Source organism: Anomaloglossus baeobatrachus, chromosome 4 (genome assembly GCF_048569485.1).
Source record: "Anomaloglossus baeobatrachus isolate aAnoBae1 chromosome 4, aAnoBae1.hap1, whole genome shotgun sequence".
NCBI classification, from domain to species: domain Eukaryota; kingdom Metazoa; phylum Chordata; class Amphibia; order Anura; family Aromobatidae; genus Anomaloglossus; species Anomaloglossus baeobatrachus.
Window position 1 is genome coordinate 128,507,249 of NC_134356.1, and position 23,165 is coordinate 128,530,413.

The window sequence follows — 23,165 nt, forward strand, 5'->3', positions numbered from 1 at the left end:
ACACGAATGGAGGAATGGCCGCGTCCTCAAATTGGAGTGCGGGAATCCCCGCAACCGGAGCACCCCAGCTCTGGAGGAAACGAGGAGGAGTAGCCTTTGAAGACTGCGGCCCGGGTGAGCTCCCCGCCGGGACCGCTGAGTGGCTGGAGCGGGAGTTGGGTCGGTTCTGCTTGAAGGTGAGGGCGCAGAGCTTGCAGCAGTTGATGGATTGGAAGGCAGAGATGCGAAGGATGGTTGCTGTAGTGGGGGCCCGTGAACAAGGGGCCGCTACGGCCGTGTCGCGTCACGATCAGTCCACCCAAACCCCAGAACCGGCCCTGATTGAGTGGGAAACGGACATCAGCACCGCGGCTGGAGGTCCGGAGAGAATGTCGTTGATGGAGGAAGAGGTCCCCAGTATGCCGCCTCCGCCACCATTCCTAATGGCTGTCAGTGGTTCAGGGTTGAACTGCCAGTGGGAGGAAAATCCCATGTACCGCTCGGTCCCGGAGTGGGCTGACCCCCTGCGGTGGTAGCCGCCTCAAGGGCAGCGGATGCCCGCTGCAGCAGTCCCCGTTGGGACCACCACTGAGGTTGTATTTGTTTGAAAGTTTTGAAAGATGATGGAAGCAATGATAACCGAAGAATTAACCTGATTGACTGTGATTGGAAAACCGGCCGTTGCTGACACTGTTGTCCCCGTGGGGGCCGTTTAAAAATTGTTTTGCATGGAGGACTTTCCATGGACAAGCCCGTGAACTTGCAGGGCAACCACAAACGTTAGTGGCTTGTAAATAAGTTGCTTACCGTTACCGTTTTCGCATTGCCGCCTCCGTAGAGGCAGGTTGGAGGGAGGGCCCTCAGCAGAGCAGGCTGGGGCCCAGCCACCACAGGAACCGGTGGCTACCCTCTGGAGGGGAAGGACAGATCCCGCTCGGGTAACGTGTGCTGGACTTGGGGACAAGGGGTGCTGCCTGGGTTTTAGGGGCAGCATCAGGGCCAGGTTGCTTGGGTGGGAGAGAGCGGAAACCGTGACCGTGAACCGTTTTGCAACGTTTAAGTAAAGTGCCTCCCGTTATGGGAAGAAGTAATAAAAATGTATATATGTTACTGTTTTACTTTTATATATTTACAGAAAATAAAACCGGTGTTGGACGGGCAGCCCGCGGACGGTCTGCATTTTGCTAAGGGGGAATGTGACGCCCTGGGCAAGCCAGGGGTCACAGGTCATCACACCACCACACCCTACACCCCAGTTAGGAACACCAAGGCTACCAAAATCCTTGTTGCCTTCCTCCAGGGGCTGATGTTCACACCAGGGGGTGGGCCAGGTGGTTGGCTCCGCCCACCGAGGAGTACACAGCCCTGGAGGCGGGAAGAACCAGGCAGATAGTTTAGGGAAGTGAAGTAGAAGGAAGTGGTAGAGGAGCTAAGTGAAAGTGAAGTAGTAGTGGAGAAAAGAGGAAAAGAGTAAAAGTGAGAGTAGTAAAGCCTGAAGTCGGTCCGGCTGTGTGCAGGACAGTGTCAGCAAGGCCAGCAACAGCAGTGATTGTCTGGAGGGGGACTGCTCGGAGGTTGCTGGAAGGACCGCGGACGGGTAGTGGCCCGGCGGTCTGGAGCAGTATACGAAGGACAGTCAGCACCAGGGCAGGGGCCTCTCGGACCCTGGCAAGGCTAGGAGTCGCCATAATTTGCCAAATCCGTCAGTGAAGGGGACGTCTGTCTCCAAACAACCAAGTCCCGATTGAAGGCAACAGTCCAACCATTAAGGAGGAACACCGCCACCGCCAGGGCACCAGTTCCTTGGGGCCAGCGTCTGCGGGCAAAGTAGGGCTCCTCCGGCCCATATCCAAGCCGGGGAGCGGGTTACCGGTGGGAAACCATCGCTACCAACACAGGAACATTAGGTGCAGGACAAAGGGACATCACCGTCACCTACTGGGAGAGCAAGTGCAGCCGTCCGTGGGAACCGTCTTTCCAGCCGTGTGTTTTACCGAAAACTGTGTCAACGTCTCAGGCTGAGTGAATACCACAGTGCCGCAAGGCACAGCGCTGCCCCTGCGTCCCTGCACCCCACCAAGCCCTGCATCTCCCACCTCCTCACTGGGCCCCGGGATCACCAACCCCTACCCACGGAGGGGCAACACAACAACTGGCTGCTCCACATCATCACTCTCGGGATCCCCATACAGAGCAGCGGTGGTGTCAACAAATCACCACAACCGTGGGTGGCGTCACGGACAATATACTTTATCCCAAAACCCAATCCCCTTTCACTCACGGGCGAGGAGCGCCGCTCGAGACCCCCCGGGATCCGGCCCACCGCTCGAGCCACCACTGAGCAGCAGCAGCCGGACCCGAGCAGAGGGGTGAGCGCAGTGCTGACACCCTCCTCGCCGCCCGCGACACTTGCCAGAGGGATCAAATACTTATTTCTCTCTGTAAAATACAAATACATTTACACAATGTGATTTTCTACATTTTATTTTGGATATTCTATCTCTCACTGTTAAAAATTAGCCTACCCTTAAAATTATAGACTGTTTATGTCTTTGTCAGTGGGCAAATTTACAAAATTAGCAAGGGATCAAATAATTATTTCCTTCACCGTACATAATAATGGTGATGGAAGTCCCAAGACTTTGAGCCTAATTAACTACCATGACCCCTCTTGTTGCATACTATAAATGCAAACATGGTATAATATCCTCTGGGGTGACCACCCATAATTGTAGTGAGAAATGGTCCTTTAGACCAGATCAAGTTGCCATACATCATCAGGTTACGATTGTGATGATAAGAAAGTAAGAAAAAGTTGCAAATAAACAAATAGGTATTACATTATTCAGCTGTACAGAAGCATATTGTGAAAAAAAGGTTTCTTGGGCTGTTGTGTTCTTTGTGTATGTTGCCCCAATGTTACTCTTCCCGCTAACACACTTCATTAACTTTGTGGCCTAACACTGTGATGTGAATGCTGCTTTCTTCTACGTGACTTTTTCTCTTAATAACCCCTTCCCTTTATTGCACCATTTTCTTCTCTATTGTTTTATGACTTTCTCGTTGTCTTCCTGTCAGTGTTTCTCTCCTTTTCTGTCTCCCACGCCCTTCACCTGCAGAAAGTGATATTTCCGAAACAGGACGATGTGCTCATCTCCTTCTTGCCTCTGGCTCACATGTTTGAGAGAGTAATCCAGGTAAGCCTCTTGCCTGATCTGACTTAGCCTCGTTGGGCTGTCTGTGTTTTTTTTTCTTTCCAGAGTCAGTGGTCCCCCACATCTGAGGATGTACACATTTCCTATTTGCCCTTAGCACACATGTTTGAGAGAATGGTGCAGGTAAGGTCTTTGTGTTGGTGAAAGTAGAGACACTATCACCCAATTAATTGAACTATGATTGAAATCTTAACTAAAATTTGAGATCACTAATAAAACCAATCATTACAAAGGGAACTAACAAAAAATCCTTTACATTGATTCTCAGATTCCAACAAGTATACTTAGATATATAGACTCAGTAGATACAGTGTGCTTAAATGTGTATCTACAATATCACATGAAAGTGTTTATCGTTAATGGTCCTGATTCCATGTATATGGTAAGCAAAGCATTTCAGTGTCTATCAAAATATCTGGAATAGGATTTGGGGAACTGAAGAATATGGAAAGTTAATACCAAACACCTTCTCAGTTTAGGCTTGAAATGAAAAGAATGATATACAATTCAATAAGTCAATAATTCCACTTAGATTTGATAGCTATGACTATTAGTGATATTCCATTGAACCCGATCTCCATAGAGATCTCTTACATGACACTTTTTCCTGGATTCTCCTTGGCAATTTATTTTCTTGCTGCTTTATATAAACATTCGCCTTTGCCAAGTTCTTTAACTGAGTTCATAGTATAGGTCTAGTCACACTAAACAACTTGCCAGTGATCCCAACAACGATACAACCTGATAGGGATCGCTGGTAAGTTGCTAGGAGGTTGCTGGTGAGATGTCACACTAAGCGACGCTCCAGCGATCCCACCAGCAACCTGACCTGGCAGGGATCGCTGGAGCGTCGCTACATGGGTTGCTGGTGAGTTGTCACACAGGCAGATCTCACCAGCAACCAGTGACTAGCCCCCAGCGCCGCGTGGAAGCGATGCTGCGCTTGGTAACTAAGGTAAATATCGGGTAACCAACCCCATATTTACCTTAGTTACCAGCGCACACGGCTTAGCGCTGGCTCCCTGCACACCTAGCCACAGTACACACAGTTAATTACCCGATGTGTACTCTGCTACCTGTGCAGGCAGCAGGAGCCGGCTTCTGCGGATGCTGGTAACCACGGTAAACATCGGGTAACCAAGAAGCCCTTACCTTGGTTACCTGATATTTACCTTCGTTACCAGCGTCCGCCGCTCTCACACTGCCAGTGCCAGCTCCCTGTTCCCTGCACTCCTAGCCACAGTACACATCGGGTTAATTACCCGATGTGTACTGTGGCTACGTGTGCAGAGAGCAGGGAGCCGGCACTGACAGCTGAGAGTGGCGGACGCCGGTAACGAAGGTAAATATCGGGTAACCAAGGTAAGGGCTTCTTGGTTACCCGATGTTTACCGTGGTAACCAGCGTCCGCAGAAGCCGGATCCTGCTGCCTGCACATTCAGTTGTTGCTCTCTTGCTATCACATACAGCGATGTGTGCTTCACAGCAGGAGAGCAACAACTAAAAAATGGCCCAGGACATTCAGCAACAACCAACGTCCTCACAGCAGGGGCCAGGTTGTTGCTGGATGTCACACACAGCAACATCGCTAGCAACATCGCTGCTACGTCACAAAAGTTGTTCCTTAGCAGCGATGTTGCTAGCGATGTTGCTTAGTGTGACGTGGCCTTTAGCTCTTTAAAAAAATGGATTAATTAAAAAATTTGTGATGAAATTCTTGGTAAGTGCATTTACAAAGTATCACTCCATAGACTTCAAACTCTGAAGGGCGCTTTACACGCAGCGACATCGCTAGCGATGTCGCACGTGAAAGCACCCACCCCCGTCGTTTGTGCGTCACAGGCAAATCGCTGCCCGTGGCGCACAATGTCGCTAGTACCCGTCACACATACTTACCTTCCTAGCGACGTCGCTGTGGTCGGCGAACAGCCTCTTTTCTAAGGGGGCGGTTCGTGCGGCGTCACAGTGACGTCATACGGCAGGCGTCAAATAGAAGCGGAGGGGTGGAGAGCATGAAAGTCACGCCCACCTCGTTGCTGGAGGATGCAGGTAAGATGTTGTTCGTCATTCCTGGGGTGTCACACGTAGCTTTGTGTGCTGCCTCAAGAACGACGAACAACCTGCGTCCAAAAGCAGCAACGATATTTTGGAAATGGAGGACGTGTCAACAATCAACGATTTGGTAAGTATTTTGCATCGTTAGCGGTCGCTCGTACGTGTCACACCCAACGACGTCGCTAACGAGGCCGGATGTGCGTCACGAATTCCGTGACCCCAACGACATCTCGTTAGCGATGTCGTTGTGTGTAATGGGGCCTTTCACCTTGAGATTAGCAGGGCGATATGGTGCTGGATTATAGCGGGGTAAGTATGGTGGACAATTATGCCTACAATACTTTCTAAGCAACACAATATAATTACAAAATAGAAAAACCTATTAGGTAACATGTTGATGGCTCCCAGGTAGTAAAACTTAAATAAATCAACTTTTTGATATATAATGAAAACCACAAATATGTGATAATATATGTTTAACTTAAAGTGAAAGGGTGCGACCGCACTTTGCGTTCACCTACTTGCAGTTCAAAACGCACGTTTTGGGCTTAATTGATTTGACCAAAGTTGCCTTTTCCAGAAATTTAGCGCTGAAAACGCTTGCGTATTTACCGCATTTTTGATGCGTTTTCAGCGCTTTTTACCTGCGTTTCCACCTGCGTTTTCACAAATGTGTTTTGCACATCAAGACACTGCTAAATAAAGTTTAAACAGTCAAATATATTGAAAAAACTGAAAAAAAAAGGAATTCATACATAATTTTCGGAAAAAAATAGAATATAGAAATAAATAATAAAATTTAATATTAATTAATATAGAATTTATTAGAAAAATAGCCAAAAATTATAATTTTCCATACATTTAATTGTCGGATTATGTGTGTGTGTAAAGGGACATATGAAATCATTAATTTTATGTGCAAAAAGCATGCGTTTTGGTAGTCCCAAACGCAGGTTTTCTGCACTGAAAAAGCAGGTAAAACGCAGGAATTTGCAAAACACCAAAGAGAAAGAGTCAATAACACTACCTTCATGCAAAAGACAGTATTTTATTAAACACTTATATAACAAACACAATTAAAAACTTCAAGGTGTGCTGGTAAGGATACAAACAGTAGTGGAGCATGCCCACCATTGCTGGCACTAAATATATTGGGCAAAATAGCCTATAGCTGGGAATTATGTGTCATGAATGATAATCTATCAAAAAAGCACTCAGTGGTTACCCAGTAAAATACATACAGTGCAACGTAATGCAGAGATGTAATTACTGTTAGGCAGTCAGTAAATCCCTAAAAAATAGAGCAAACCGCTCACAGGTTGTATGAGGGAAGGGGACAAGGCACCACTTCCACTCCTTCCCAACTGGTGACCAAAAGAGACTTATATCTACATGAGGTTAAAGATAACACATACCCATGATAGCCAGTCAGCAAAGGTGATGCAGCTCCACGGACCCCGACGCGTTTCGCGAGGGCTTCTTCACAAGGGGGGGTCACAAAGAGTAGTGTCATTCCCAGGGTATAAATACCCACACATCAGCTGTTACCGATCGCAAGCACTGGTGACGCATATAGTGGCGCATGCGCGGTCGGCCGCAGCAAGTCGCCCTGGAAGTTGCGTCAGCACTCCAGTATCTGGGTCCGGGAGGGAAAACCCCTTCAGACGTCACATCCGGCCCGTTACCAAGGGGAGGCTTCTGCAACAACAAGGCGACGCCGGCCAAGCGCGCATGCGCACAGCGTCACCAGCGATAGGAGATGAAACTCACAGCGGCCATCATGGGAAGGTCGTACCCATCGTGGATGCATACCGACGCCATGATGGGAAGGTCAATACCTGGGGAACATGTATATAGTGTCAGCCAGAATCCAAGTCCAAGACAGTAATTATATGAATCGGTGCACATATATGGAAACAAATACAGTACGTCATCATGCTTAAAAGTGCATACAAGCAAAATACAAGAAAAATCCATAATATGGCACTGATAATGTGCGTCCAGGCAAGCGGCTGTCATTTCTAAATGGTCCACAGGGAAATGTTGTTATTTCATCATCCAAAGGATCATAGATGGAATCACATGCAGGGGAAAAGAATCCAATGAGAATAATCACAGCACTAAAAACATTAAAAAAACAGAAAATGACACATAATTAAAAGATGTGGAAAGGAGAGACTCAGCATATCACTAGTAACAAATACTGAGAGGACACCCTAGGTTTGGAGGAGTGGGATCTTACAAGTATATTTTAAGAAAAAGACAAAGACAAAACAGAGCTAGGACAGAATTTGGACCGAATTAAACGCAGGAATTTGTAGGATTTGTAAGATTCTTGGTTTTTGCCATTTCTCATTGACTCCAATGTTAGCAAAATGCACCCAAAATGGCAAAAACAATTGACATGTTGCTTCTTTGAACGCATGGTTTTTGCCACAAAATATGCAAATTAAACGCAGCGTTTAGAAACGCAAAGTGCGGTCTAGAAATCCCCATTTTCCATAGACTTTGCTGTAAAATCAAAACGCATGCCTTTTGGCATGAAAAAGGTGGTTCTCAAAACGCACCTAAAAAGCATCTGAAACGCAGGTGGAAACGCAAATGCGGTCGCAGCCGAACCGTCATTTTAATTTTTATTTCATAAATCAATAGTACACATGAAAATAGGCAACTTTGTAATATGCACTACTCCCAAAAAGTCAGGGATATTTGGCTTTTGGGTGAACCTTAAAACGTAAAACGTTCACGCTGTAGTGATATTTTATGATGAAAGTAGGGCAATTAAGTAGAAGCAGCAATGGTGATTTCCTCATCTAAAACAATTTATTGAAACGAAAGCAAACAGCAGTGGTGATAATAATCCTCCCCCAAAATCTCAATGTCTCAATAACTTGTCATGTAGCCTTTATCATCAATTACAGCTTGACAACGATGTCTCATGCTGTTCACAAGTCGAGTTATTGTCTGCGGAGGCATAGCATCCCACTCTTCTTGGAGGGCGGCCCTCAGGTCATTGAGGTTGTGTGGTACAAAGTTGCGAGCCTCTAAGAAGATTGCATAGATTTTCTATCGCATATATGTCTGGAGAAAGCCATCCCACTTGAGGTATCTCAGTTCTCCAGCAGCCATTTCCTTATGATGTGACCTCGATGAACTGGAGCATTGTCGTCCATGAAGCTGAATTTAGGCTTGTGTTCATACAAAAGCCTCAATGACTGATGAATTATGTTATTCGAGTATTAGGGCCTTGTCACTGTGCCATTAACAATTTTGTAGAGCAGTTCTGCCTGCACTGTAACCCCACCACCACCAAATTGTCTGGTGACAACAGTAGCTGATGGATTTCGCTCTCCTTGACATCGCCAACATTGTTGGCGGCTATGATTTCTGCTCAGTGTGAATCGACATTCATCAGTGAACAGTACTGAGGTCCATTGGTCCCTCGTACACGATGAAGTCTGTGCCTGGTGGTCAGGTAATTCTGCAGTTCGTCTAGCACACAGACCATGCTGATATAATTGGTTTTGTATGGTCTAATGGGACACCTAGGTGCCCATCACCTCCCAGGGAACCAACCAACAGGATTTTCATATATGTAGTAATTCAGTGCTATACAGGTGCTAGGATGCTGATTCTAACCATACCTTTTGTTCTGAGATTGCTTGTTTTATTTCAGAAGTATGTGCAAGCAAAGTTCCAGCAATGCATTGCTATTTGATTGACAGATGCATCAGGAAAGGAATTTGTGGGTCAGGTCTTGCTATCTATTCCCGCCCCTGTGTGCCTGCCTGCGCTACCTCTAGCCGTTGATGTGATAGACGTTAAAGGGAACCTGTCAGTAGAATTTTCACAATTAAACTAAATGATTCCCGTTCTGCAGCTCCTGGGCTGCATTCTGGAAAGGTTCCTCTTGCTACTGTGCCCCTTTTGAGACCTAAATAAACACCTTATAAATTCTTACCTTTTTGTATGCTAATGTGGTTTTATGGTCACGGGGGCAGGCTGTATTTCGTCCGTTATTCGCACCCCGTCCCCCATTTCTCATTTACATACATAAGGACGCCCCCCCCTCATGTAACTGTGTGCTCCCCAGGTCTCGCGCATATCCAGTGGCACTCTCACGGGACTAAGTACTGTGCAAAGTGTGAACGCTGGTGAGGTGATTGCGCAGGCGCGAGATTATGGGCGGCGCTGTGATTGTCATCAGCAGCGTCATCCAAGTACCCGCCCATAATCTCGTGCCCGCGCTTTTCCCTCTGCCTCCACCGTTATGCGCAAGCACTGGCCATATGAACCATGTTACCTATTACCCATCTTTCCCTGGAGCAGGAAATAATGTCAGGAGCAGCACACCACCGATCAATAGAGGAGACGCTGCTGATGACAATCACAGTGCCGCCCATAATCTCGCGCCTGCGCAATCACCTCACCAGCGTTCACGCTTTGCACAGTGTTCAGTCCCGCGAGAGTGCCACTGGGCATGCCCAAGACGTCGGGAGCACACAGTTGCATGAGGGGGGCGTCCTCATGTATGTAAATGAGCAATGGGGGATGGCATACAGCGGCAGGGGTGTGAATAACGGATGGAATACAGCCCGCCCCCGTGACCATAAAACCACATTAGCATACTGTGGCGCCCTGGACAAGCCAGGGGCCACAAAGCACAACACCCACACACCCCACACTCCCAGCAGGCACATCAAAGCCAGAACACAAAACCCTTGTTGCCTTTCTCCAGGGGCTGATGTGCACACCAGGGGGTGGAGCCAGGCGGTTGGTCTCCGCCCACCGAGGAGTTCACAGTCCTGGAGGAGAGAAAACAGTCTGTCTAGTTGGAGAGGTGAAAGTGAGAGCAAGTGAAGTAGCAGTCGAGCAGTCTGAAGTGGTCCGGGTGTGTGGCCCGGACAGATCAGCAAGGTTGGCAGACGGTGGTGACCATCTGCAGGAGTGGCCGATTGGAGTCTATCGTAAGGACCGTGGACGGGCGGTGGCCCGGCGGTACCGGACCGGTACACAAAGAGGAGCCAGCACCATCGGGAAGGGGCTTTTCGGACCCCGGCAAGGCTAGGAGTCTTGCCAAAAACGGAATTTGCCAAATCCGTTAGTGAAGGGGACCTCCTGGGTTTCCAAACAGTCAAGTCCTGACAGAAGGCAACCGTCCAACCGAGAGAGAGAGACACCGCCACCGCCAAGGCAACCGTTTCTCAGGGCCAGCGCCTGCGGGCAAAAGGGGCTCCTCCGGCCAATATCCAAGCCGGGGAGCGGGTTACCGGTGGGAACCCATTGGAGCCGTACAGACATCTTAGGTGCAGGGAAAGGCAGTTACCACCAACCTGCTGGGAGCAACAACACCGCAGCCGTCTGTGGGACCCGTCCATCCAGCCGTGTGTTTTACCGAGAACTGTGTCTTCATCATTGGGCTGAGTGAGTACCACCGTGCCGTGCGGCACAGCGCTGCCCCTGCGACCCTGCACCTCCCCAGGCCCCGTAACCTGCCTGCCATCAATCCTGACCCCATCACCGGGCCCCGGGACAACCAACCCCCTACCCACGGAGGGGAGAAATAACAACCAAGCTGCACCCTGTCACCGCTCCCGGGATCCTCGTCCAGAGCAGCGGTGGTGTCACCATTATCACCACAACCATGGGCGGCGTCACGGACAATATCCATAATCAAATCCCCACAATCCAATCCCCACCCTTTTCACTCACGGGCGAGGAGTGCCGCTTGAGTCCCCGGGATCCGGCTCACCGCTCGAGCCACCACCGAGCAGCAGCAGCAGCCACAGCAGCAGCGGCGGCCGGACCCAAGCAGTGGGAGAGCGCAGCGTCCCCTCCTCCGCCCGCGACAACTTGGCGTCACAAACAGGATCTTACCGCTCTGCTATTTGGTAGAGGTGCACCTTATTACCGCCGGAGGTGTCCGGCCGGAAAAATTTCAGAAGCCGCCATCTTTGGCGCGAAAAGTTCCCGCTCGAGCGTCTCCTCGAGTAGTGGAGGTGCGAAGGCCTAAACCCCGCCCCGATAGAGGCTAAGGGGGACGGAAACAAGATGTCTGCGCCCGACGAAGCCGCCGGAGGAGCGGCGGTCGCAGCCGCAGTGTCACCCGTGGATGGGAATAGGCCTGCCCAGGTCCCGGCCGCGCTGGCGGGGGGTGCCGCGGTCCCAGCTCTCGCTCAGGTGATGCCGTTCTCCTTGCCCTATGTGTCCGGAGCTACCTGGCTGCCGCAGTACGACGGGAAACCTGATGCGTTACAGGTCTTCCGGAAGAAGCTTAGCCCGCTCCTAGAATTGTACCCCCTGACTGATAAGCAACGTGCAGCGGTAGTGCTGGGGCAGCTAACCGGCGCGGCTGAGCAGGAGGCGGAGACCTGGGCCGAAGGGGACCGGTCCTCTGTAGCCACCATCTTTGAGAAACTACAGACTGCCTTTGAGACCCGTACCGGAGTCGAGCTGAGGATGCAGTTTTACCAATGTCGGCAACGGCCTGTGGACAGTATTCGGGATTACGCTTTACGTCTGCAAACCGCCCTCCGCACACTGAAGCGGGTAGACACCATCAATGAGGCGGACAGCAACAAATTGTTGATAGAGCAATTTGTGCAGGGGATGAGGTCCTCCGAGGATCTCAAACAACTCCGGCTGTGGGCCCTAGAACACCCTGATGTGGACTTTGCTGTGTTAAAGGAACGGGCCATTAAAGCTCTGCAATCCCCAGCTTCGGAAGTCTTGGAACCAGCCCCATGGCCAGTTGAGACGGCCCCCATCGTGGTGGCCCCTGCCCTACCAGCATCTCCAGTACCTACAGCTCCAAGCAGCACGATGGAAGAACTGGCTGCCCAGGTCCGCCGCATGGATGGAGACCTCGCCAAGATCCTCGCCGCACTCCAGCCTCCGACCAGATCCCAGCCCCCGGCAAAGATACAGCTCGCCGACCATCCTGAGGACGTCCCCTGGATGCAGCGGAGAAGAACCAATGACTCACGGTATGGACCCCCGATTTGTTACAGGTGCAGCAAACCCGGCCACTACTCCCGACGGTGTCCGTTAAACGAGCAACCCCTGGGGCCACGGGCCAATCCTCAGGAGTAGAACCCCATGGCCCCCCAGACTGGCGGGACCGATACAACGGGGCCCGACCCATCATCGCCGTGGCTGTGGACGGCATTCCGGTGATGGCTCTCCTGGACACTGGATCACAGGTAACCACCATACCATACACATTGTATCAACGGTATTGGGGGACCGACGAGCTGGCTCCCCTAGATGCTAGTATAACACTGATTGCTGCTGATGGACTCCCATTGACCCAAGTGGGATACAAACAAGTGGCCATGACTGTGGAGCGAGCTGAACTGCAACATCAGGGTATGATTGTGATAATGAATGAACCCAGTGATCATAACCCGAAGATAGTGCTAGGAACCAATGTGATGGAGCACTGTATGAGTGATGTGTTGACCCTACTGCAGCAGCTGGCCGCCACGGCGGCGGGGAGCCGACAGAGAGCTGTGCAGTGTGAGATCCGAGCCTTGATGTACCGCCAGCATGTGAACTCGACGGGAGGAGAGATTGGTGGGGTGAGAGTGATGGATGTTGCCCCGTTGATTGTGCCCCCTAGGAGTGAGATGATGATTTGGTGTAGGGCAGCAGTAGGGCCTCAGGGGTGTGACTACCCTGCCATGATAGAGCCCATGCCCTCCGAGCACTGGCCCACAGTAATGGCCGCCCGAGGGGTGGTAGATGTAAAGAAGGGGTGAGTGCCTGTGAGGGTGCTGAACTGTGGGGAGGAAGAAGTCAGGCTTCCCCGGTATGCTACACTTGCTAAGTTGCTCACTCTGGATCCCCACACCATCCGCGAGGCAGTTCCCCCAACCTCACCACCGACTGCCAGCACTCACCCGCCCCAAGGGGAGTCAGATGAGTGGCACCGACAGTTACACGTAGGCACTGACGATACCCCTACACATCACAAAGAAGGGGTATACCGGGTGGTACGGGAGTATGAGCAAGTTTTTAGCAAACATCCCCTAGACTTTGGGCAGATCAAAGGGGTCCAACACCATATCCCCACCGGTGAGCACCCCCCTATCAAAGAGAGGTACAGACCTATTCCCCCGGCACACTACCAGTGTGCCAAGGACATGTTGATGAACATGAGGGAGGCAGGGGTTATCAGGGACAGCTGTAGTCCCTGGGCCGCCCCGTTGGTACTGGTTAAGAAGAAGGACGGTACCATGCGGATGTGTGTGGATTACCAGAAGATTAACCAGATAACGCATAAAGATGCTTACCCACTGCCCCGTATTGAAGAGTCCTTGGCCGCACTGAGAACCGCAAACTACTTCTCTACCCTTGACCTCACCAGCGGGAACTGGTAAGTGGCTGTGGCACCCGAGGACCAGGAGAAAACTGCCTTCACCACCCCAATGGGGCTCTGTGAATTCAATAGTATGCCGTTCGGGCTGTGCAACGCCCCTGGAACCTTCCAACGGCTGATGGAATGCTGTCTGGGGCATCTAAATTTCAAGACCGTCCTGTTATACCTGGATGATGTGATTGTGTACTCCCAGACGTATGAAGCCCACCTGGAGCACCTGGCCGAGGTGTTCGCATCCCTTGCCAAATACGGGATGAAGTTGAAGCCCTCCAAGTGTCACCTGCTGAAACCCAGAGTGCAGTACCTGGGGCATGTGGTGGGTGCAGAAGGTGTCGCCCCCGACCCCGGGAAGATCACTGCCATCCAAGACTGGCCGAGACCAACCACAGTGAGGGAAGTAAGGCAGTTTCTGGGTCTGGTAGGGTACTACCGTCGCTTCATCAAGGGGTACACGAAGATGGCTGCCCCCATGCAAGACCTCCTCGTGGGACAGACCAAAGGTGGTAGACCCCTCGGAGCCCCACTGGTGTGGGAAGAGAGGCATGAGGAATCCTTCCGCCAGCTGAAAGCGGCCTTGACCGGAGAGGAGATCCTAGCGTATCCTGATTACAGCCACCCGTTTATCCTCTACACCGATGCCAGCAATGTGGGCTTGGGGGCAGCTTATCCCAGGTCCAAGACGGGAAAGAAAAAGTGATTGCTTATGCTAGCCGAAAACTCCGACCGACTGAAAGGAATCCTGAGAACTACAGATCTTTCAACCTCGAGCTCCTGGTGCTGGTGTGGGCTATCACCGAGCGGTTTCGCCATTACCTGGCCGCAGCAAAGTTCACCGCTTTCACGGATAACAATCCGCTGACCCACCTGGACACGGCCAAGTTGGGCGAGCTGGAACAGCGGTGGGTGGCCAGGCTAGCCAACTACGATTTCACCATCAAATACAGGGTCGGTCGTGCCAACGTTAATGCTGATGCACTCTCTCGGATGCCCCACCTGTCGGAAGAAGGGTGCGAGGATGACGACCTCGAAGAGATCGAGTTGCCTACATTTCACCAGCCACCAGCTGAGAAGGTGCATGTCTACCAACAACGGGTGAACCTGGACCCGCTGCCCAGTCAGGAGTTGCAGGAAGCTCAAAACCAGGCGCCCGCTGTACGCCTAGTCAAGATCCTGGTGGAGCAAGGTGCTGCTGGAATAGACCCTGCCGCCCCAGCTGAGGCCCAACGCCTGTGGCGAGAACGGACCCGGTTGTATCTACACCAGGGGAAGTTGTACCGTGAGCTGATTAACCCGAAGACTCATGAGAAAATCCGCCAGTTGGTGATTCCCCAAGCTAATGTGCCCACTGTTGTACAAGCGTACCATGATGGTGCCGGACACTTCGGATGGAAAAAGCTGGAAATGCTGTTGAGAGAGCGGTTCTATTGGAGCGGGATGTGGGAGTCTGTAGAGGCATGGTGCCGAGAATGCGGCCCTTGCACGCTGAGAAGGAAGGACGAGGCCAGCCAGAAGGTGCCCCTACACCCGATCATTACACATCAACCGCTGGAGCTGGTCGCCCTGGACCATGTAAAGCTCACCCCCAGCCGAAGTGGGTACACCTATGCTCTAACCATAGTAGACCACTATTCAAGGTTCGTGGTGGTTGTCCCAGTCAAAGACCTAACTGGCCGTACCGCCGCTAGAGCGTTCCAGGCTTATTTCTGTCGACCACATGGATACCCTGAGAAGGTGCTTACTGACCAAGGCCCGGCCTTTGAAGCGGAGGTATTCCATGAGTTTTGTCAGTTGTATGGCTGCAAGAAGATCCGGACCACGCCTTACCATGCCCAGACCAACGGCATGTGTGAGAAGATGAATCACTTGGTCCTGGGCCTCCTCAAGACGTTGCCGCTAGAAGAGCGGAACCTGTGGCCGGAGAAGCTACCTGACTTGGTCGATATGTACAATAATATTCCTTCCAGCTCGACGAAGTGCACCCCAGCATACCTGATGAGGGCTCGCCCCGGCCAGCTACCGGTGGATCTGGACATGGGATTGGAAGCCCCAGAGGCACTCCCTTCAACAGCTGAATGGGAAACTCGACGGAGGGTGCAATACCGACAGATTCAGGAATATGTTGAGAAGAACTTGAGTCGGAGTCGGGAACAACAGGAGCAGCGCTTCAACCAGAAGGCGTCTGCTGGCCCTTTCCAGCCTGGAGATGTGGTGCTGAAGCGAAAGAGGAGGACCCACAAGCTGGATGATCAATGGGAGCAAACCCCATATGTCATACAGCCCACAGGATGGGAAGATGGGAAGGCCTACCAGATCAGTCGTGACCAAGGGGGCACTTTGGCCACGGTTTCCCGGGATCATCTAAAGAGGTGCCCACCAGCATTGAGGGCAGCAGCTGAAGTTCCGGTTCCTCCACCAGCGGAGAAGGCAAAAGAGGTAATCCACACTGTGATGGGTGACTTCCCAGCGGACTGGCCTACACAGAATGGCGCGGTGTTTCTTCCAGTGATACTCTTCCCACAACCCATGGATGAAGAAGTGATGGAGGCAGTCAACCGTGAGCCAGTGCCAGTGCCCAGGGATGAACCTGTGCCCAGCTCCCCTATGCGTCCGCCTGCCCCACGTGATAGCAGGGAAGAGGAACTGATTGTTCCCTCTCCCCCGCTGCCTGTCACCTCCAACACCGGACCCCGGAGGTCCACTCATCCCAACCTAGGTAGACCCCCACTTAGGTACAGGGAAACTACTATTTAGAGGGGGGGGCATTGTGTTTTAAAGTTTGAAAGTACCGTTTAAAAGAATGATAAGTAAATGATACCGTGAAAGTTACCTGATTGACAAGCCTTGATTTGCACCGGTCGTTGCCGGCAGCTGGTCCCCGTTGGGACCCCCTTCACCATTTTACATAAGAAACTACTTATGAACAAGCCCGAGAACTTGCAGGGCAACCACAAACTTGTGGCATGTAAATAATGTTTGTTACAGCTCCCACCGTTACCGCCTCCGGAGAGGCAGATTGGAGGAAGGGCATGCAGTGGAGCAGGCTGGGGCCCAGCCACCACCGGAACCGGTGGCAATCCTCTGGGGGTTTCAGGGGTTCCCCATGGACGTGGGTCCCCTGAAAAGGACAGAACCCGCTCGGGTAACTTGTGCTGGACTGGGGTCAAGGGGTGCTGCCTGTTTGCTTAGGGGCAGCATCAGGGCCAGGTTGCTTGGGTGGGAGAGAGCGGAAGCCGTAACCGTTTGCAACCGTTAGTAACGTTTAAGTAAGAGTACCTCCCGATGTGGGAAGATGTTATTATAATTATATGTCTGTTACTGTTCTTTTATATTTTTCAGTTGGTGAAAATAAAACCGGTGATGGACGGGCAGCCCGCGGACGGTCTGCATTTAACTAAGGGGGAATGTGGCGCCCTGGACAAGCCAAGGGCCACAGAGCACAACACCCACACACCCCACACTCCCAGCAGGCACATCAAAGCCAGAACACAAAACCCTTGTTGCCTTCCTCCAGGGGCTGTTGTCCACACCAGGGAGTGGAGCCAGGTGGTTGGTCTCCGCCCACCGAGGAGTTCACAGTCCTGGAGGAGGGAAAACAGTCTGTCTAGTTGGAGAGGTGAAAGTGAGAGCAAGTGAAGTAGCAGTCGAGCAGCTGAAGGGGTCCGGGTGTGTGGCCCGGACAGATCAGCAAGGTTGGCAGACGGTGTTGACCGTCTGCAGGAGTGGCCGATTGGAGTCTACCGTAAGGACTGTGGACGGGCGGTGGGCCCGGCGGTACCGGACCGGTACGCAAAGAGGAGCCAGCACCATCTGGCAGGGGCTTTTCGGACCCCGGTAAGGCTAGGAGTCGCCGTGAATTTGCCAAATCCGTTAGTGAAGGGGACCTCCTGGGTTTCCAAACAGTCAAGTCCCGACAGAAGGCAACCGTCCCAACCGAGTGAGAGAGACACCACCACCGCCAAGGCAATCGTTTCTCAGGGCCAGCGCCTGCGGGCAAAAGGGGCTCCTCCGGCCAATATCCAAGCCGGGGAGCGGGTTACCGGTGGGAACCCATTGGAACCGTACAGACATCTTAGGTGCAGGGAAAGGCAGTTACCACCAACCTGCTGGGAGCAACAACACCGCAGTCGTCTGTGGGACCCGTCCATCCAGCCGTGTGTTTTACCGAGAATTGTGTCTTCATCATTGGGCTGAGTGAGTACCACCGTGCCATGCGGCACAGCGCTGCCCCTGCGACCCTGCACCTCCCCAGGCCCCGTAACCTGCCTGCCATCAATCCCTACCCCATCACCGGGCCCCGGGACAACCAACCCCCTACCCACGGAGGGGAGAAATAACAACCAAGCTGCTCCCTGTCATGCTCCCGGGATCCCCGTCCAGAGCAGCGGTGGTGTCACCATTATCACCACAACCGTGGGTGGCGTCACGGACAATATCCATAATCAAATCCCCACAATCCAATCCCCACCCTTTTCACTTACGGGCGAGGAGCGCTGCTCGAGTCCCCGGGATCCGGCCCACCGCTCGAGCCACCACCGAGCAGCAGCAGCCGTAGCAGCAGCGGCGGCCGGACCCGAGCAGTGGGAGAGCGCAGTGTCCCCTCCTCTGCCCGCGACAATACAAAAAGGTAAGAATTTATAAAGTGTTTAATTAGTTCTCAAAGGGGGCACAGTAGCAAGAGGAACCTTTCTAGAATTCAGCCCAGGAGCTGTAGAACGGGAATCTTTTAGTTTAATTGCGAAAATTCTGCTGACAGGTTCCCTTTAATTAAGGCACAGGCAGAAAAACAGTGGCTGGAATAGATAGTAAGACCTGACCCACTAATTTCCTTCCTGCACCTGTCATTCAAATAGCAGTGCATTGCTGGAACTTTACTTGCACATATTTCTGAAATAAAATAACCAGTCTCAGAACAAAAGGTATAGGTATATGCAAAGATTCAGCATCCTAGTGGCAGTATAAAACTGGATTTATTTTATATATGAAAATCCTGATGGTTGGTTCCCTTTAAATAGACCTTGAGGTGTGTGGCATTCATCGTCCAGTTCCGAAAGGCATTGTTCACAATAAAGTGTTCATCACTGTTGAATTTGGCCAAAGGACATCGACTTTTGTTCCTTTCTGTGTCTCTTCTAGTGTCTGTGTATCTCTGATGCAACCTGCTGATGACACTCTGTGTCACTCTAAGCTCAGTGCCCACCTTCATTTGAGAACTTCCTGCTTGAAGCCTTGCAATGGCGAGGTACTGTTGATATTAGGTGTCATCTTGATCACATGATGTCAAAATGTGAACAGCATGATGAGGAGGACTGTTTACATACCAATTCAAACTGAACTCTGAAATTTATTGGGCGATTCATGGATCAAACACCTTGTAGGAGAACAGCAAGTTGTGCAAAAAGTACTGAAACATTGAAGAGTTGGATATACAGACTGATAATCTTGCACAGCAGGCCACTGTGTAATTATTACTGTAGGTCGCATCCACGGTTGCGGGCGCTTTTCCGGCCGTCGGACCTTTTAAATCAGGGGTCTCAAACATGTAGCCCACAGAACTTTTGGTAATCGTGGCCCAATGCAGGGGACGCCGCTGCTATCAGACCTTTACTTCAGCTGAATGTATTGTCGGGGTCATGCACAGCTGTTAACCAATCATAGGCCAGCAATTGACATCATACATCAACATCAGCTGCTAGCCTCGGATTGGCCAGCAGCAGCAATTGGTATAGATGTGAAGATAGTTTGTCTCTGTGCAGCGCTGCCAATTTATTCAACTGAAATATAGCCTTGGTAGCGGTGGCAGCCACTGCACCAGCCACAATCATCAAAGGTTCTGTGGGCCACAAGAAGCAGAAAATGGGATGCCGAAGGAGCAGAGGACAGGTGAGAAGACATTTTTTATATGTGTATGTGAAGAAGCAAGGGCACATTACTAATACTTCAAGGGACAAGAATGGGGACATTACTATTGCTACAAGGGCACAAGGATGTGTACATGACTATTACCACAAGGGGACAAGGATAGTCACATTACTAATACTAAAAGGGGACGAGGATGGGCACATTACTACAGGATGGGGACAAGGATGGACACATTACTATTACTACAAAGGGACAAGAATGGATACATTACTACAGGATGGGGACAAGGATGGACACATTACTATTGCTACAAAGGGACAAGGATGGACCCATTACTACAAGGGGACAAGGATGGGTAAATTACTACAGGATGTGGACAAGGATGGGGAACATTACTACAGAATGAAAACAAGTATGGTGTTACGGCCCCTGGATCTGTTGCTCCACGTTCCCCTTCTTCCCCTTCTGCTTCTCGTTTGCGTCGTTCCACTCGTTTGGGAACTTCATAGCTTCCTGAGTCTAAGTCCCAATTTTGAGCTACTGAGCATGCTCACGGACTTAGTCATTTCTGAGGCTAAGTGTGTACTCTGTTCTGAGCATGTCTGCGATGTGGCATTACATGATTGGCCGTGTGTAATGTCACAGATGATGCGGGGATCACATGGTTCTCGGCATGTGACGTGGCATTACATGATTGGCCGAGGGTGACGTCACTTCTGTCATTGCTCGTTACTATTGGCCCAGGGTCGTTCCTGTTAATTATCCTCCATCTTGTGGGCGGAGCCAAGTTTATAACAGGCCCTGGAGCCCGCCTCTCGGTGCTCAGTCATTACATGTGCTTGTGTGGGAGTAGACGCTCCATGCGAGTCTGCATAATATACCCGCTTCCCATGCTTTAGGGGAGTCGAGCTAGGTAGGAACCTCTCCCCCTTCGCTCCTGTTTACGCTCTGCGGATAGCATAGAGAAATCCCTGGCTCCTTATAGTGCAGTTAGCACACGAGGCTTGGACAGGGACTTGCACTTGAGCCATTTCAAGAAAGCTATTGCTCTCTGTTATCAGTTGTCATATTACACTTCCTCTATGAGCATAATAGAGGTTAGTTCTTAGGTTTGCCTGTGACCATTAACAGGAGACCTGTGCATTCTCTCCTTACCTAGGAGCATTGTTTATGCTTTGTTAATTTACTAGCTTACTTGTTGTGAATGTTAGTTATGTTTTGGCTGCTGGGAGGCTCCCTCTGGTGGCCAGGAATGGTTTGGACTTGGACCAGGTGTGTTGAGCAATGGGCGTTTCCATTGCTAACTCTCTGCTTATTTAAATCCTGGTCTGATTGCAGGCTGTTGCCGGATGTCAGTTGTTCTTTGTATCTCCAGCCTGCTTAATCCTGCTCTACACCACATCTTCCCCAGATAAGTGCTTGCTCTTTATTTATTGTCTGGTTCTTTTGTTTATCTGGGTTTGTCATTTGCTGTGGTTGGTTTCAGTTTATTTGCTTGTAGGGATTTTTCCCCTTAGTGTATTGTTGAGGAACTCCCTGCAGTTCTGTGTGGAGTATAGCTCCTTTGGGTCCATGGGTTTGTGGCTTGTTGACTTTGTTATAATTCTTGTTTTCTGTTCATTGGTATGACAAGGGCACCTGGTATAGGACGGAGTTCAGATCGTGCGATCTGAGGGCCTTTTTGTATTATCAGGAAGTTGGTATTTTGCAGGGTTTTTCTCTGGCCACCATCAGTCCCTTTCCTTTCCTATTTTAGTCAGCGGGGGCCTCACCTTTTGCTAATCCTGTCATCTACCTGCGTATTCTGTTTTTCCTATATCACCGCAGTCTTTGAATGTGGGGGGCTAGCTATTCTTGTCTATTTTCTGAGGCAGAGAGTTATTCATCTTTCCTACCTTTAGGATAGTTAGTTCTCCGGCTGGGTTCGCGGTGCACAGGATGTTAGTTCACCCCTCGGCTACTTCTAGTTGTGATGGTTAGTAAGGGGATGGCGGCCAGATTAGTTGCCAATGCTCTTGTCACCTTTTGCCAATGATTTGTGGTTGTCTTCCATGGTTCCGGATCATAACACTTACTTCTGTGAAGTAACAGAGGTATTTCCTATTCGTATTGGGTAGTCGCCCTAACTTATTTATTTGCTACCATATATTAGTTTATGCTAATACGGTACTCGCTGTGAGTTAAACAGGGTGTGTCGTACTAGTCCTTGTGTTTCTGTGAAGTAACAGGAACAAGTACTACTTCTGTGGTACAGACACCCTTTTCTGCTGTCACTAGCAGCAGTTGCACGGTGGGCCCTGACTGCCTGTTACTCGTAATTAGTTATAATACCAGGCAGCCCCATAACATATGGAGCACATTACTACAAGATGGGGACAAGGATGGGCACATTACTGCAGAATAGGGACAAGGATGGGAATATTACTACAGGATGGGACAAGGATGCGGAACATTACTACAGAATGGAGTAAAAGATGGGCACATTACTAGAGGATGAGGATAAGAGTTGGGCACATTACTCCAGGATGAGGATAAGGATGGATACATTACTACAGGTTGGGGATAAGGATGGGCACATTACTACAGGATGAGGACATTACTGAGATAGAAGATGGCAATTGTCACTGATGAGATTCCATATAGATAGAAGAGGTAGGAGGCTCGAAGCTCTGCCTCTAGCTATTTCCTCTGCCTCTAGCTTCTCCCTCCTGCTATCATCATAGAATCTCATCAATAACAACTGCCATCTCCTATCTCAGTAATGGGAAAGTCTTCACTGAATACAGATTTTATCTCAGGATTGAAAATTTTCATGACTGATCAGTTCTGGCAGAGAAAGAACCAAACTTGTCTGATAAGATAAATTACAAAGTTGCTTATTTTTATGTGTACTACTAATTCATGAAATAAAAATTAAAACAACGGTTAAGCTTTAACTTCAGAAGGTTTTTATTTTCTAATTCTTGACTTGCTTTCATATCTCCCATCAAACTAATTAAGACAATCCCACAACAAATAAGAAACACAACCATCAAAATTATGATACATATTCACTGGCATATATGGGGCTTATGGCATCGGTCACTAATATTGATTTGGGTTCACATCTTGAAAGCGGTCCATTTGTCTTCTCTTAAAGGAATCTCCTCTACTTCTATACCTGCAATGCTCAAAACACAGGATAACCATGATGTACATCTCTTATATGAGAAATTAACCTCGGCGATGACCCTATCCCTGATGATATTGATCTGTAATGTTCCCAGAAATGTACTTGTATGCTCCTGAACAGTGGCGTAACTAGAGTTGGATGGGCCCCGGTGCAAAGTTTAGACCTGGGCCCCCCCTCCACATACACAGACACTTGGGGTAGGGGATAATGACACTGACACTCGGGGTACAGGATAATGACTCTGACACTTGGCTCTCACCCAAAGCACCCTGAAATCCTTCTATCAGCACCCATCTTTCCTATGTTCTGATATTTATCTTGTCCTCAGCACCCAGCTTTCCCATATCAGAGCATGAGAAAGCTGGGTGCTGAGAGATGTATATCAGAACATGGGAAAGCTGGGTGCTGAGAGATGTATAGCAGAGCATGGGAAAGTTGGCTGCTGAGGGAAAGAGCCTTTTTCCCTCAGCACAAAACATTTCCATCCCATACTTGTATCTTTGTT

The 23,165-nt window shown here is 50.2% G+C and overlaps 1 protein-coding gene across 3 annotated transcripts in view; it reads left to right on the forward strand.

Moving 5' to 3' along the window:
- The window catches only part of ACSL6 (acyl-CoA synthetase long chain family member 6), a 439,484-nt gene that overhangs the window by 310,612 nt on the left and 105,707 nt on the right, over nucleotides 1-23,165 (forward strand). For 2 of the 3 annotated variants that reach the window (XM_075344540.1, XM_075344541.1), the window contains exon 11: nucleotides 3,099-3,176. In XM_075344540.1, the coding sequence (XP_075200655.1) occupies nucleotides 3,099-3,176 (78 nt within the window). Of the gene's footprint in view, nucleotides 1-3,098; nucleotides 3,177-3,239; nucleotides 3,318-23,165 lie in introns of all 3 variants that reach the window. The other variant, XM_075344539.1, reaches the window with a different exon arrangement.